Consider the following 14532-nt stretch of genomic DNA (forward strand, 5'->3'; position numbering starts at 1 on the left):
TTATTTGTTCTAAAATATATATATATATATATATATATATATATATATATATATATATATATATAAAATATTTTCCCCCAATCAATGAAGACTACGACTCCAGCATCCATTCAGTTCTCTTTCTTCACAGCATCAGCTGCTAGTTTGTCCGCTAAAGCCCAAGATAATTGAGCAGAATTATGTACTAATACACTACCAAACGTACACTATTCTGTCTCTCATTGCCAGACTTATCTTCACAACAACAGTTTGGATAGCTTTTGTCTTTTGCAGACGAATGTTGCTCCCTCTCATAGAGTGCTGTCAATGTGCATATGTCAAGAGGGGGAGAGGGAGAGAGAGATGGAAAGAGAGATTGAAAGCGCTTTGTACAAGTCCTGTGTCACAGTCTCTCTCTCTGCTCTCAGAAGCAGGCGCACGTTATTGTTATAGCCTATGAGCTTGAGCTCTGACATCTTTGAAGAGCTTAGGGCTGCCGTGGGGGAAACCATATTTTCAGGGGTGCCTTGAAACCACTGGTCTACTGAGTAAAATATTAGTGAAATTAAACTCTTACTCATTCTTATACGTTATGTCATGTTAACGTCTAGTGAACAAAACCGTGAAATTAAACATACTCATTCTTATACGTTATGTCATGTTAACGTCTAGTGAATAAAACAGTGATATTAAACTCATACTTCCCTCAAGGACCCCCTGGGGATCCCTGGACCCCACTTTGAGAACCACTGATTGATGGGCTATACATCAAGCTTGAGGGACTTGATGTGATACACTCTCAAAATAGACGTGTTGAAGAAACACAAGATGTCTTGTACTTAACTAAACACATGTGGGTGTGCATTTGCCCCACATGTAAACACTACTTGACCAAGGTCAAAATGTGCCATGTGCACACACACACACACACACACACACACACACACACACACACACACACACACACACACACACACACACACACACACACACACATGTAAATACTACTTGACCAAGGTCAAAATGTGCCGTGTACACACACACACACACACACTCACACACTTCTTAAACCGTAGACGTTTTCCATGAACTGAAGGAGAGAGGGGGAGAGAGAGGGAGAGAGAGGGAGAGGGAGAGAGAGGGAGAGAGAGGGAGAGAGAGAGATCTCATTGTCACTTGAGTGCATAAACCGTGCCTTCATAATGGCTTAAAGAAAATAGAAATCCATCGGTTGGTTGTCATTTTATAGCGTCGTGAATATAAGCTTTATCGCAGTTTTCGTCTCGTATTCTTTCTGGAAAGCTATTTATAGGGCTAAAGGCTAGTCACGTTATATCGAACGGCATTTCTGTTGTGTATATATACGAATGAAATAAAACAAACTGCTTAGCATCCGGACTATTACAGAGCATCTATGGATGAAATGGGGGAAGCGGGGGACGCCGATTAATATTATTGATTAGCAATACAGTGTGCGTTCAAGTAGCCACATTCACTGATCGATCGCTTGCGTTTTACAACAATGTCCAATCCGGCTGTAATTTGGGTCAAGAGTGTCCTACCGTCAGCCCATGTGATCGCCGGCAGCATTTCCCCATTATTCATCGGCATCTGGTAGATCTATATGTCCATTGGCTGATCATAAATCCCATTATTCCAGGCTGAAATCTGCGCTTCGAACGGTGATCAACGGTGGAGGATGGTCGCTTGGGATCCAGGCTCATATGAAACGCCCATAGACTGTAAAAAAAAATTATCCACTCGCCCACAATGATACTGCAGTGGAGCGATGGCGCCCCTAAGAGGATCTGGCTGGTATTTCATGTCGCCGATTTAAAGGAGGCGGGTAGATGTGCAGAGTCGATCGGGGATCTTGATCCGTTTATTAATATGGAATAAAACAATAACAACTTGCCACGAGTTAACTCGTGGCTCTGGTCCTCAACGCATGGCACCGAAACCCGAGTTAACTCGTGGTTGGGCGGCAAAGTGATTTAAGAGAATAGTAGAATTATACAACAAAAAACTCATGTATAAAAAACCGACATTGCCATCCCCTAGAGCCCTTTACGGCATAGTGAGGCTCAAAACATAAATGTTGTTCTAGAGTTAAATGATGCTTTAAGTCACTCTTATTATTCACCATATGAAGCTTCTAGGGCTGTCTTAAATGCTTCGAAGCTTCGTTCGATGGGCATGGGATTCGAATATGAAAAAAAAAATTGAATATATAAAAAAATTTATATATTATATATATATTTTTTTGGTGCAAAATCAACTCTGCCTCTCTTTGATAACTACAACAAGTAATGCTGTTTGTTATTTTTAAGATGAGTTCGGACTCTGCACTGACAGATTTGTGTTCATTGTGCTGCTTTTATAAAGCCTCAAATGACGGCTTACAATATTTCATGAAAGCAAAGTGTTTAGTTTGTCTAAGATTTAAAAAGGTTTAAACTTTACAGCACTGACAAAGTTGAACAAAGTGCTGTACAAGTCCCACAACATAAAAAAAAGTATATACATTTTTATATTAAATTAATATTAAAATCGAATCTCGGCCCCGAAGCTTCGAATTCCATAAAAATATTCGAAGGTCAGCCCTAGAAGCTTCCCAAAAGGCCACTCTTCTCTGTCTGTGAAAGAATGAGTAAGATGTACTCATTTAGAGAGCAAGATAGAGACTCTTGGGAGGAGGGGTGTGGTTGTGTGCAAACGCATATCTCTATTGTTTTGAATGGTTAAAGAGACAGAACCTTGTACAGGGAAAACCTTTTCCCACTAAACAACCAGGCCAAATGGAACAGAGGCTGACTCCGAGTCTCTCGAGGCTGACCCGCCAATGGAGAGACTGACCTCATACACTCCTGCTGGCCATAACCTTACAAGGTTTTTCTCCTCTCTCTCGCTCTCTCAGCTATCTCTCTCTCCCTCCTCTACTGCTCTCTTACTCATACACTGTCTCCTTCACTCACACTCTATTTTTCTGTTGCTTACTTACTCATGCTTTCTCTCCAACTCTCTGCCTCCGTTTTGTACTCTGTGTAAGTTTGTCCTTGCTTATCTATCTATATTCCTCTCCGTCTGTCTCTGAATAATACTATCTGTCTCTGTCACACACACACGTGCACACTCCCAGTTCCACCTTTTCTCCCCACATTTCTCTTTTTCATTCTCTCTTTGCCTCTCTGTCTTCCACTCTCGAGCGACCCGTCAACAGAGCTGTGAGCGGAGGCATAGAAAGGATTAACTGATTTCATAGTCACTCTAGCTGTGGAGTTTGGAGTCCTGACTATGACCATCTCTTCTGTTTATCTACCGTCTCGCCAAAGCACTGTTGGCACAAAAGTACACAGCATATTATTAGTACAATTGTAAAACTAAGTAGTAATACAATCTACTTTTGTATCAACAATGTGTTTGGTGGCACAGGATATACTGTATGCTTTGAAGTAGGGCTGGGAGGTATATCAAATATGAAGGTATACCGTTATCCATGCAAAGGTATGGAATTTTTCTAATCAAACTATAACCTTTTCCCAATGAACACAGAGGTGTGTTACTGTTAGTTTGTCAAAAACTATAACCTTTTCCCAATGAACACAGAGGTGTGTTACTGTTACAGCCTTGTCAAACTAGAGCCTTGGAGGTCTCTTAGCATACCCTTGGGTTTCACCAAGGGTATAAACACTAGACAATGTGTTTCAAAGTGTGTTATATAGCCTTGAGTAAATACTGTTCGTAATAAGTGGTGTTCTTTTCTTTTTTTTGTATCTTAAACATTTATAATAATATAAATAAATAATAAGGATCTTGACATTTACTCTCACTCCATCAAACCCATTACCAGCTGCTGGCTGATAAACCGAAATAAAGTTGTGAGTTATGAGGAGTTGTCCTTATTATGCATGTGTGAGTATGCGAGCATGCATACATGCTAAGGGTTGCTTGACTACTGAGGAAATGGTCCCATTATTTAAAGAAACTAGATCAACTTATTTGATCTATAGCTTCTTTTTTTTTATCCACTTTTTCTCCCATTTTTCTATATTTTCTCCCATCCCAATTTCGTATCATCCAATTCAACCCTCCCCTGTCACGGACGCTGTTTCTTGCCTCCCACAAGCCGGCTGCAATGTGGACTAAGTCATACATAGCACAAGTCCCCTCCGGTACTTGAGGTAACAGCAGTCGCATCTTTTCACCTGCGCAGCTCGATCTCTCAGTGGCGAGGAGTAACGCGTGGGAGGCTCACGCTGCCCCCGACACTTCCTGATTCTACTGCGCAGGCACACCAACCGACCTGTAGGAGTCGCTGTCCACAATGCCCGATCCCCACCCATCAGTTTCCCACCCCCTAATACGGCCAATGTGTATTAGTACGGACGACCAGCTAAACTGAAAGCAAATGTGGAGCGCTGGGCTCGAACTGACGAGCCCAGCGTCTCCAGCATTTTGTGGCGAGCGCCTTGCCCACTACGCCACGTAGCCGCCTTTATTTGATCTATAGCTTAGCATTCACACTATAATTCAGTTTTCATAACCGTGTGTGCGTGTACATGTGTATGTGTGTTTTGGAATGCAGAGTGCATCCCACGGAGTTAAGATTAGAGCGATGAATCACGTTGGAGGAATGGAAGTCAGGAGGGAGAGAGGCTAGTGAGATATAGGAAAACGTTTAAAAAGAAAAGGGAGGTTATATGGGGAGAGTGGTGTGTGTGTGTGTGTCAGAGAGAGAGCAGGAGGGAGTGTGTGTTTGTGTGTGTCAGAGATTGAGCAGGAGGGAGTGTGTATATGTATGAGAGAGGGTGAGGGAGTCAATTTGATTGCATGTCTGAAAGTGTGTGTGTGCGTGAGAGAATGAGAGTAGGCCTATGTGTGAGTAAGTTGACCAGTGAGAGTAGTGTTGAGTGGAGTAGGTTCTCTGTCTGTCACCATATACAACAGCCATGATTCAGGTTCCCTGTGTCTAACCATATACAACAGCCATATAGGTTCTCTGTCTAACTATATACAACAGCCATATAGGTCATCTGTCTAACCATATACAACAGCCATATAGGTTCTCTGTCTCAGTCATCATATACAACAGCCATATAGGTTCTCTGTCTCAGTCATCATATACAACAGCCATATAGGTACTCTGTCTCAGTCATCATATACAACAGCCATATAGGTTCTCTGTCTCAGTCATCATATACAACAGCCATATAGATTATCTGTCTCAGTCATCATATACAACAGCCATATAGGTTCTCTGTCTCAGTCATCATATACAACAGCCATATAGGTACTCTGTCTCAGTCATCATATACAACAGCCATATAGGTACTCTGTCTCAGTCATCATATACAACAGCCATATAGGTTCTCTGTCTTGTCATCATATACAACAGCCATATAGGTACTCCGTCTCCGTTTTCAAAATGCTATAAAACGAAAATGAACCGATAAAAAAACAATCCGTTTCGACAATGTTGACTGCAAACAAGTCATTGATAAACGACAGGCAGATTAGACACATAGCCATAATTTAAAACATAGATTATGCGTTTTTAACGCTATCATTGAATAGCGTTGATGAATCCCACCTGTTCTTAAACTGAAATGCGCATTTGCGCTCAATGAATTTGCATACAGACACGCCCACCAGCTCCTTATAAGGCGAATGAGGCGTGTGTAACAGCCGAGGTTCGGCATCTGATCCCTGTCTGATCCATTCAACAGGAAGCGATTTGCGACTGATCTCAAAATGACACACACACGCGTCTCACGACTCGGTGCATGTGTTTGTGTGTGTTCCTGTGGGTCGCTCATCGCGTGTGTGTGTGTTAATCTGATGACAAATAAAGATTTATACGTATACACTATACTGTATAGTGTGAAATAAATCGTTCCAGCAGTGTTAGCAGTAGGCTTTGTCAATACTGAACGACTGCACGCTTGTCAAGAGCCAATCGCGCAGTAGGTTGGGAAATACCGGATCTGTCACCCAGTCATCGCTCTCTGAAAGGTCCCTGTGGCTAAAACCCAGAGTGCGCTCAGAACTTGTAGGTGTGGAGCAGAGGAGAGGAGAGGAGAGGAGAGGAGAGGAGAGGAGAGGAGAGGAGAGGTTGTAAATATGCGTTCTATGCATACACCCTGGGCGGCCAGAGCATCTAACTGTTCTAACAGCAATATATAATCCATTTCAGAAGCAGAACGCACGCACTAAGTTATAATAATTATTGAAAAGTTGGGCGGCTGGGTGGCGCAGCGGACATTGCGCTCGTCACCAACGCAAGAGACACTGGTATCGAATCCGGCTGTCGGCGTTGCCTCTGGCTTGGGCCGGCCGTCATACTAACTCAATTGTCAGAGTTAGCGGGTGGGAAGTCGATGGGTGGTAATCTGGACGTTGTAAACAGCGACTCCTACAGGTCTGTTGGGGCGCCTGCACAGCAGAGACAGGAAAATGGCGGGGGCAGTGTGAGCCTCCTACACGTTACTCCTCGCCAAATGAGAGTCCGCGCTGGCAGGTGAAAAGATGTGACTGGCTGCCTCCACATGTATCGGAGGGGAAATGTGATGGGCTTCTATCCTCCCTACAACCGGCCAGTGGGGGGCACATGCGAGCAACGATCAAGACAGGGGAGGGGAGAATTGGCACGGCTAAATTGGGATGGGAGAAAGAAATAGAAAAAGGAGGAGAAAAAGTGAATAAAAAAAATAAAAAAACGATTGAAAAGTTCTGGGTTTATAAAGTCTTATTTGGGGGCAATTGACCAATGGTTTGCTTTCAACCCATGAACTCCTCCCTCTCTCACCGTTTTATATATTTTTTTAATTTTCTCTACTAAAACTGTATTTCTATTGTTTGTTTTGTAAAGTTTCTTTGAGCATTAGGAAAAGCGCTATATAAATCTGATGTGTTATTATGAATGGTTGTTATTAAATGTTTCATCTGGGTAAGAGTGCTCTCGACCACTCTTAGAATTTGGTCTTGCCTAAGAGAAAAGCAAAAATAAAAAAACATTGCTGAATCCCAGGTAAGAATAAAATAAGAAGAAATGCTAGTTATTAACACTTTCAGTGCCGGCCGTGTTTTCCTATTTACCCCGTTGAATGCCACCATCCACGGCCAATGTTAACGTTAATATCGCCTAATCTATGTTTTAAATTATGGCTATGTGTCTAATCTGCCCGTCGCTTATCAAATAATCATTTTCCAGTCAACATTGTCAAGGCAGATTGTATTTTTATCGCTTCATTTCCGTTTGATAGCATTTTGAAAATCACCAGTTTTCGGGGAAAAAACAACCCATGCCTATGATAATCGCTTTTTACTGGAATATTCCAGAACGTTGTCATTTGTCGGCCTATTTATGAATTGTTTTCAAATAAACGCTAGATGATCGATAGTATATGTGTGCGCACGCTCGTGCCGTGCGCTGATAATCGCTGCTCTTATTTCCTCATGGCTTTTACAGTCAAAACAGCCATATCACATATCGCATAACCGCTTATATATCCGTGAAAACGAGTCTGATTATCCTAACACTGATAACATAGATTCCTTACCTGAGGTCAGATGGTATCCAAATGGTTTATTCCAATTTCCGAACGCCATTCGAAAAAATCGATAAATGTATTGATCCATCGTGTGTACAGTATAACCCATATTCGCCGTGGCTCAGAGGCTCCAGAATGAACTCTGGTAACTCCGGCTGCATGGGTGAGAAGTAGGGATGGGTATCGTTAGGATTTTATCGATACTACTACTCCTATCGATACTGCTTAACGGTTCGGTACTTTATCGATACTCTTATCGGTTCTTTTTGATAATTTTTTTATGATTTTTATATTTGCAGTTGAGAGCATTGGTCATCTCCCTACAGTAAAGATTAGAAATGATTGAATTATTGTAAATGTGTGTGGAGTGGTGGGAATAGCTGCTTCAATAATAACTTATAACAACAACAGACAAGTTAGACAACTATGTATACAAAAAAAACGATATACACTGAATGATTAGTTGTTACCTAAAGTCCTTGGACTCCACTGTAGAGAACGGGTGCAGGCCTTTGACAACAAACTTTGTCACAGCCCTGTGACACTCGTTCACCCTATCCTCTGTCATCTTTCCTCTAGCTGCTAGGGAGAAAGGACTTTGGGTGGTGGAGGTAGAGGGAGGATGTGTGGTGGGCTCACTGGCCTGGGACACATTGGTGGCTGACCTCAGCTTGACGATCTATAAAAAGTTTTTAGATTGTAGTATTTGTAGCTAAACAATTATTTTGTTTATTAGCCTATTTGTAATAATTCGTTATTAGCCTAGGAAACTCCGTATCTTGGCTTACCGGCTGCAGTGGACGTGGATGCAGATGGACCACTGCGCGCAAGGCAGTCGAATACGGCGCATTTCTGCACACTAATATAGTGTTTTGCAAACAAATGTTTTGATAGATTGCTCGTATTGCCACCCTTACTGGCAAATGTTTTGTTGCACTTGTGAACGCTTCGCTCTATCCGCCATCACGACTCAGTCCATGCAGAGCTGTCTGTGTCTGTGTGCAGCGCGCGTCGGCACGGAGACAGCGCTGAGATGCTTCCAGCTGCAGCACATCAGGTGTGCGGGGCTTGTATGTGCGGGGCTTGTAAGCGCTGCTGTCTGACGTGCTGCAGCTGCATACTATTGACAGCGCTTTCATTAAGGAGTACCCGTATGTATGTGTAGCGCGACTCGCGAGGAGTGTGTGTAATAATGACTCGCTGCTTCTCGTGCAGAGACAGAGAGAGGAGAGATCGTTCGCAACTTTTAAATAATAATAATAATAATAATAATAATAATTTCTCTAGAGTATCGATAGCAGTACCGAGGACGTCGGAGCTTATAAATACTCCGGTATTTTCTAATATAGTACCGGTTCCCGTTTAAAACCGGGGTCCGGGGGGCATCCCTAGTGAGAAGTAAAATGTGGAGTCAGAAATCCGTTCTCCCATTCACTTTCATTGAGTCCATTCCAAAAGGGTGATTTACCATCTGGGAGACGATAGGGGGTGCTTTTTTCACATCTGAGCGCCGGCGGTCCCTGGATCTCCAATGGTAGGCTCGCGTGATGCAATATGATTTCAGATCGCCAATAAAAAAATTAATAAAAAAACACCGAGAATACTCGTGACGTGGCATTCAACGGTCGGGGCGTAAACCCGAGAATAGCCGTGAGTGGCATACAAAGTGTTAAGAACGAAATCTGTTCTTATATCGCTTCGTGATTGAATGAGGCCCATTGTTATTATTGTTATTCATGCATGAGTGTGTGTGCAAGCTGGTGTGTATCTTCTCTCACCGGTTTCCTACTCGACCCTCTTCACCTCGAGCCTCATCACAATGTATTTAACAGTCTGTTCAGGGTCTCTGCTCTGAGCCTCGAGATGTAATCTGCTCCAGCTATCAAATCAAAGAGCGCGTCCACTTAACTGTGCTGATTTCCTCTCCCTGATATCGGTGAGTCACAGGAATTAGGTCAAGGTTTCCCCCTGATTATATCTCTCCTTGTCTGTAATTCTGAAGGAACTAGCAGACCCACCTCCGATACCAAACTCTGACGTGTCTGCTTCCAAATCTAATATTTCTGATCTACTCTGGACATAAAACTTTGCTTTAGATGGTGAGGTGACGCATTGGCTGTCTGAATGTGTTGTGCCTGACTTCATTAAAGTGAGAATCTGTGATGCCATCACACAGCGATCTCTAGGCAAGAGTCCGGCTTGGTATTGCACATTGTTTGCATTTTTTGTTTTCGTTTTATATCTTTTGTTATTATCATACTCAAATGAGCTAATATTTCATTACAAAATGTACATGTTGGAAAGTTTTTGTTCTCCGTGGATTAAATCTGAGCTAATTTTTTCAATGTGATGAATAACAAAATACCGTACTTTTCGGACTATAAGCCGCGGCTTTTTCCCCCATTTTTCGACCCTGCGGCTTATATAACGGTGCGGCTTATATGTGACTCGACGTGACCAAACCCGAAAATGTTAAAATCTAAATATGGCTTTTTTGACTGCATTGAAATGTTATTTATCTGTTCCCTTATTTGCTAAACTTAATACAACTTGTAAATGAGTTAATTCTTGTTATTTGTCCGACAGTATTGTGTCCCAATGCTAATTACATATGGTAATTAAACATTAAAACACCTGCGGCTTATAGTCCAGTGCGGCTTATATATGTACACATCATTGAATTTAGCTGCTGCGGCTTATAGTCAGGTGCGGCTTATAGTGCGAAAAGTACGGTAGTTTGTCATTTCCAGAGGGTTTAAAAAAAAATTCTATCATGAGTTATTAAAAAAGAATTATGTATCTGGTGAAAATATGTTTGCATACCCCATAAAATGGAAATTACCAAATATATTAACCCTTTCACTGCCACACTACCTTCTGTAGTGTGGCAGTGAAAGGGTTAACAATTTGGTATAGCGGCAGTGAAGGGGTTAACGTTTTTTGTTAATTACCCGCTTTTTAGTTAAGAAGTACCATGTCAAATTTGGTGGCAGTATTTACAAGTTAACATGAAAAGTATTTTGCGTCAAGCAAGGGAATATATCATTTTGAGAAAATGGCTAGTTGAAGTATTTTTTTTATAGTTTCTTTTGATGACTGCTTTATATGTTTTTATGAAACTACAGTAGGTGTAGAGGTAAAATATGATATCTAATGATTTTTCCTATCCAGCCAAAATCGCCAATTTCAACCAGTGTTAATTTCAACCATATAGTGAGATTTCTCTCATTATGCAGGTACATGGTAATGTACAAGGCAGACCAAAGTAAAAAAATATCACATTATCAACTATAAGAATGCAGTCGGTAGAATTTAAACCTCTGTCAAGGCCTCACAATCTCCCAACTTTGCTGTTACTTTCACATGCAACATCTTACTGGGTAGTTGAGTTGCCACAGACCCAGGGGTATAAATCCACATGGTGGCACTAGAGGAACGGTCATTGGGTCGCTACAGTCAACAGGTTTCTCTCTCTCTAAGCGTCATGAATTTTCACAGCAGATTTTCTGACCAATCAATTGGTTGACATATTTTATATCATATCCAGTCTCCACCCTACAGTATGTATTCTCAATCATGGACATGTATGTTGTATCCCTCTGCCACAAGAGGGCATCAGCGAGTTATTTTTCCAGTTATTTTTCCATCTCTGGCCTCTCTCTGGGCCAGTTACACTCACGTGGTACAGGGTACACAGTGTGATATCCTTTCGTTTCGGAAGAATTATCTACAGTAGGTACACACTGCTAGCTAGCTATGTTACTTTTGTGATCATTTGGGTGTCTATGATCAAAGCAAACATGGCAATTGTGACAGGAAAATCTACCCCGGTATTAACCACATCAGTCCATACAACCTGGGCTTCATGGATGGCTTTCGGCGTCAAATAGGATGAGTCGCTGTCTGGATCTGCACCTTATATTTTGATATTACTATCTGAGTTGGGCTTTCAGATTGAGTTATTCATAGTTTTTTGGGACCATTTACTTAGCTTCTGCCCTGACTTCACCTTGTGAAAAGGGGGGACCATTTCTAAACTGAAGGGACTGCTGACACTGTGGCACTTTCACCCTTTTGTTTGAAGCATCAACAAAGTAATCAATGACAAGACAAGTAGGCTGCTGCACTGCTATTATTAGAAAGATCAATGAAAGCAGCAGGACATGTAAAACCAAAACAAACATGTGGGAAATAGATTAGAAAACAGTTTCTAAATGTTTTTATTTCTGTACTAAAGGCTATGCAAACCTTTCATGGAAAGATCCATTCTCTATTGGTATATTGAAGAAGGATAACCAAAGTGAATTAAACTCATGCTCAGTTTATAGCAGCATTTCACATGATGTTTTGTGCACATTTCCATTTTATTTAATTGATCAATGATGGTTCTGTGTGACTTGAATTTATCCAAAATGTAACTTTAAAGTCAATCCGTCTCTTGTATTTTTGCCTCTATTGTAATCTCCTCTCTTTTTCTTTCTTTCTTTCTTTCTTTCTTTCTTTCTTTCTTTCTTTCTTTCTTTCTTTCTTTCTTTCTTTCTTTCTTTCTTTCTTTCTTTCTTTCTTTCTTTCTTTCTCTGTTCCTCAGTACTTTGTCCTGTTGCTGTGTATCTTCCTGCTTGAGATCCTGGCTGGTGTCCTGGCCTACATCTACTACCAGCAGGTAACGTCCACACTGTCTGATAATAGCACCTAATGCCCCTGGGATGAGACTAGAAGGGATTTGCTTTGTGGGCTATACCAGTGTTTCTCAAAGTGTGGGTCAGGGACCCTCATGTGGGTCTTGGGAAGATTACAATGGATCCTCGGATGATTCTCTCATGAAGCCAAAGCCCTGTCAAGTCTGTTGGGGTGGGGGGGGGCACATAGTCGTAGCATAATACATGCTGTCCTTTAGCCTAAACAATAACATGCCAAACCAGCTTTGAATCATAAGACTATTTATTCTGAAAACATGAGCCCTGGAAAAAGGTTTGAAAACCATTAGGCTATACATCCACACACGGCTATACATCCACACACGGCTATAGGGAGGTGTAGTGGTTACGTCATTGTTGTTTCCGGCCGGTCCACCTCGCTTGAAATTGCAATGTATTTCCAATGGACACATTTCTAAATCGTCTAGTTTAAAACAAATGAAGCACGAACATTGGCATGGTGTACCTTTCTGTGTGTATTCATCCACAATCTATAGCTCAACATAAAACAATTTGCAATTAATCGTAAAATAATTACGTATAATTTTATTTCAACCAAAAATGCTTAAACAATGTTAGTGATGGAAGGGAACTCATTTTGTGCAAAAATGGAAAGCTTGCCAATGTTCATGAATTATTACAATAGCCGATAATACATTTTCCCAATGATAAATCCCTATACGGGTGGACCGCACGGGAAACTAAAGTGTCAGAGTACACCTCCCTATCCATACACACATGGCTATACATCCACACATGTAGTGTGACACCAGAGACGCGGACGCTGAAGCACCCGGGAGAGCAGTTTCCTTTCGGTGTCCATGTTAACTGATTGGCCCCTTCATACCAGCCGCGTCGCCGCATGGAAACAGCCGGCTCGTAATCTTCTGAGATCGTTTTGGCGTCTGGTCTATTTTCTCCGGGAGCCACCTCTACATGTGATTGGAGCAGAATCTCTCATTGACTGGCGTAGAGAAATGGCTTCTGGTGTGAACAGCTAGGCTCCTCCTGTATCCCCAGCCTAATTTTTCCAAAGATATTTCACCATTGACCACCATGTATGTCCTTTTAATGTATTTTACAAGACATGTTGAGCTTCGGTTTGGCCTAGGGTTCTGAGTTTTACACACAAAGGGTCAACTGCAGCAAGACTGGCTACCCCAGTTCACATTTCAAACTGCAGAATGACAAGACTGGCTACCCCAGTTCACATTTCAAACTGCAGAATGACAAGACTGGCTACCCCAGTTCACATTTCAAACAGCAGAATGACAAGACTGGCTACCCCAGTTCACATTTCAAACTGCAGAATGACAAGACTGGCTACCCCAGTTCACATTTCAAACTGCAGAATGACAAGACTGGCTACCCCAGTTCACATTTCAAACTGCAGAATGACAAGACTGGCTACCCCAGTTCACATTTCAAACAGCAGAATGACAGGACTGGCTACCCCAGTTCACATTTCAAATAGCAGAAGGAGTTTGGGAAAAATAAAATTGTCAAATAGCCGTTATCCAATTAGGTCTTTAACAAGACATGAGGTGTAAGGAGGGAAAATCTGGTAAGAAGATATGGTAGGAAAACGGAAAAGAGAAAAGTTTAGTAGGATCCCTCTGTGTCTGGCATGATACTATGTCTGCTTATTGAGATGTGCCAGGAGTATTTGTCTGGATTAGGAGCCCACTGGATTCAAAACGTGTGCAGCGTGTCTCAGTGCTATGAATCCATGTCACAGATATAGATGTTTCTCCTTAGTGACAACAGGCATGACAGTATCTATATCTAGAAGCATCCATATACTGTAAACTGCTTCTCCTGTGCTTTTATGTCCACATACCAATTCAAATAAACAATGTTTTGTCCACCCTTATTTTTGGTGAAATGTTGTTTCATGTTGCTGGTGTGGGCACAGGAGAATGAAGATAAGAATAAAGCACTGGAGAATAAAGATAAGAATAAAGTACAGGAGAAGTACAGTCGGCCAATGCTTTCTTTCTTACTCAAGCAAGCAAGTGGCTTTTAGTTCAGTGTCGGTGAGGATGTGCGTACGTGTGTGTGTGTGTGTCTCTCTCTCTCTCTCTCTCTCTCTCTCTCTCTCTCTCTCTCTCTCTCTCTCTCTCTCTCTCTCTCATGGGCTATTATCAGTTTCTCATTTTCAAAGTCCCTCTTTCCTCTCTCTGTATGTTTTCTTTCTCACTGCTCTCCTGCTCTTGTTCTCTCGCATAATACACTGTTCTGCATGTCCTGCCTACAGTATACCATCCTCTTCGTTCTTCATAATCTCTTCTCGCTCTGCTTGTTCT

The 14532-nt window shown here is 41.8% G+C and overlaps 1 protein-coding gene across 1 annotated transcript in view; it reads left to right on the top strand.

Annotated features, from left to right (window-relative positions):
• Positions 1-14532, top strand: part of LOC311247177 (CD151 antigen-like) — a 35711-nt gene that overhangs the window by 16356 nt on the left and 4823 nt on the right. The window contains exon 4 of the mRNA XM_084337513.1: positions 12118-12192. Within this exon, the coding sequence (XP_084193639.1) occupies positions 12118-12192 (75 nt within the window). The remainder of the gene's footprint in view (positions 1-12117; positions 12193-14532) is intronic.

The sequence above is a fragment of the Notolepis coatsorum genome (assembly GCF_963971535.1).
Source record: "Notolepis coatsorum genome assembly, chromosome: 20".
Classification (NCBI taxonomy): Eukaryota; Metazoa; Chordata; class Actinopteri; order Aulopiformes; family Paralepididae; genus Notolepis; species Notolepis coatsorum.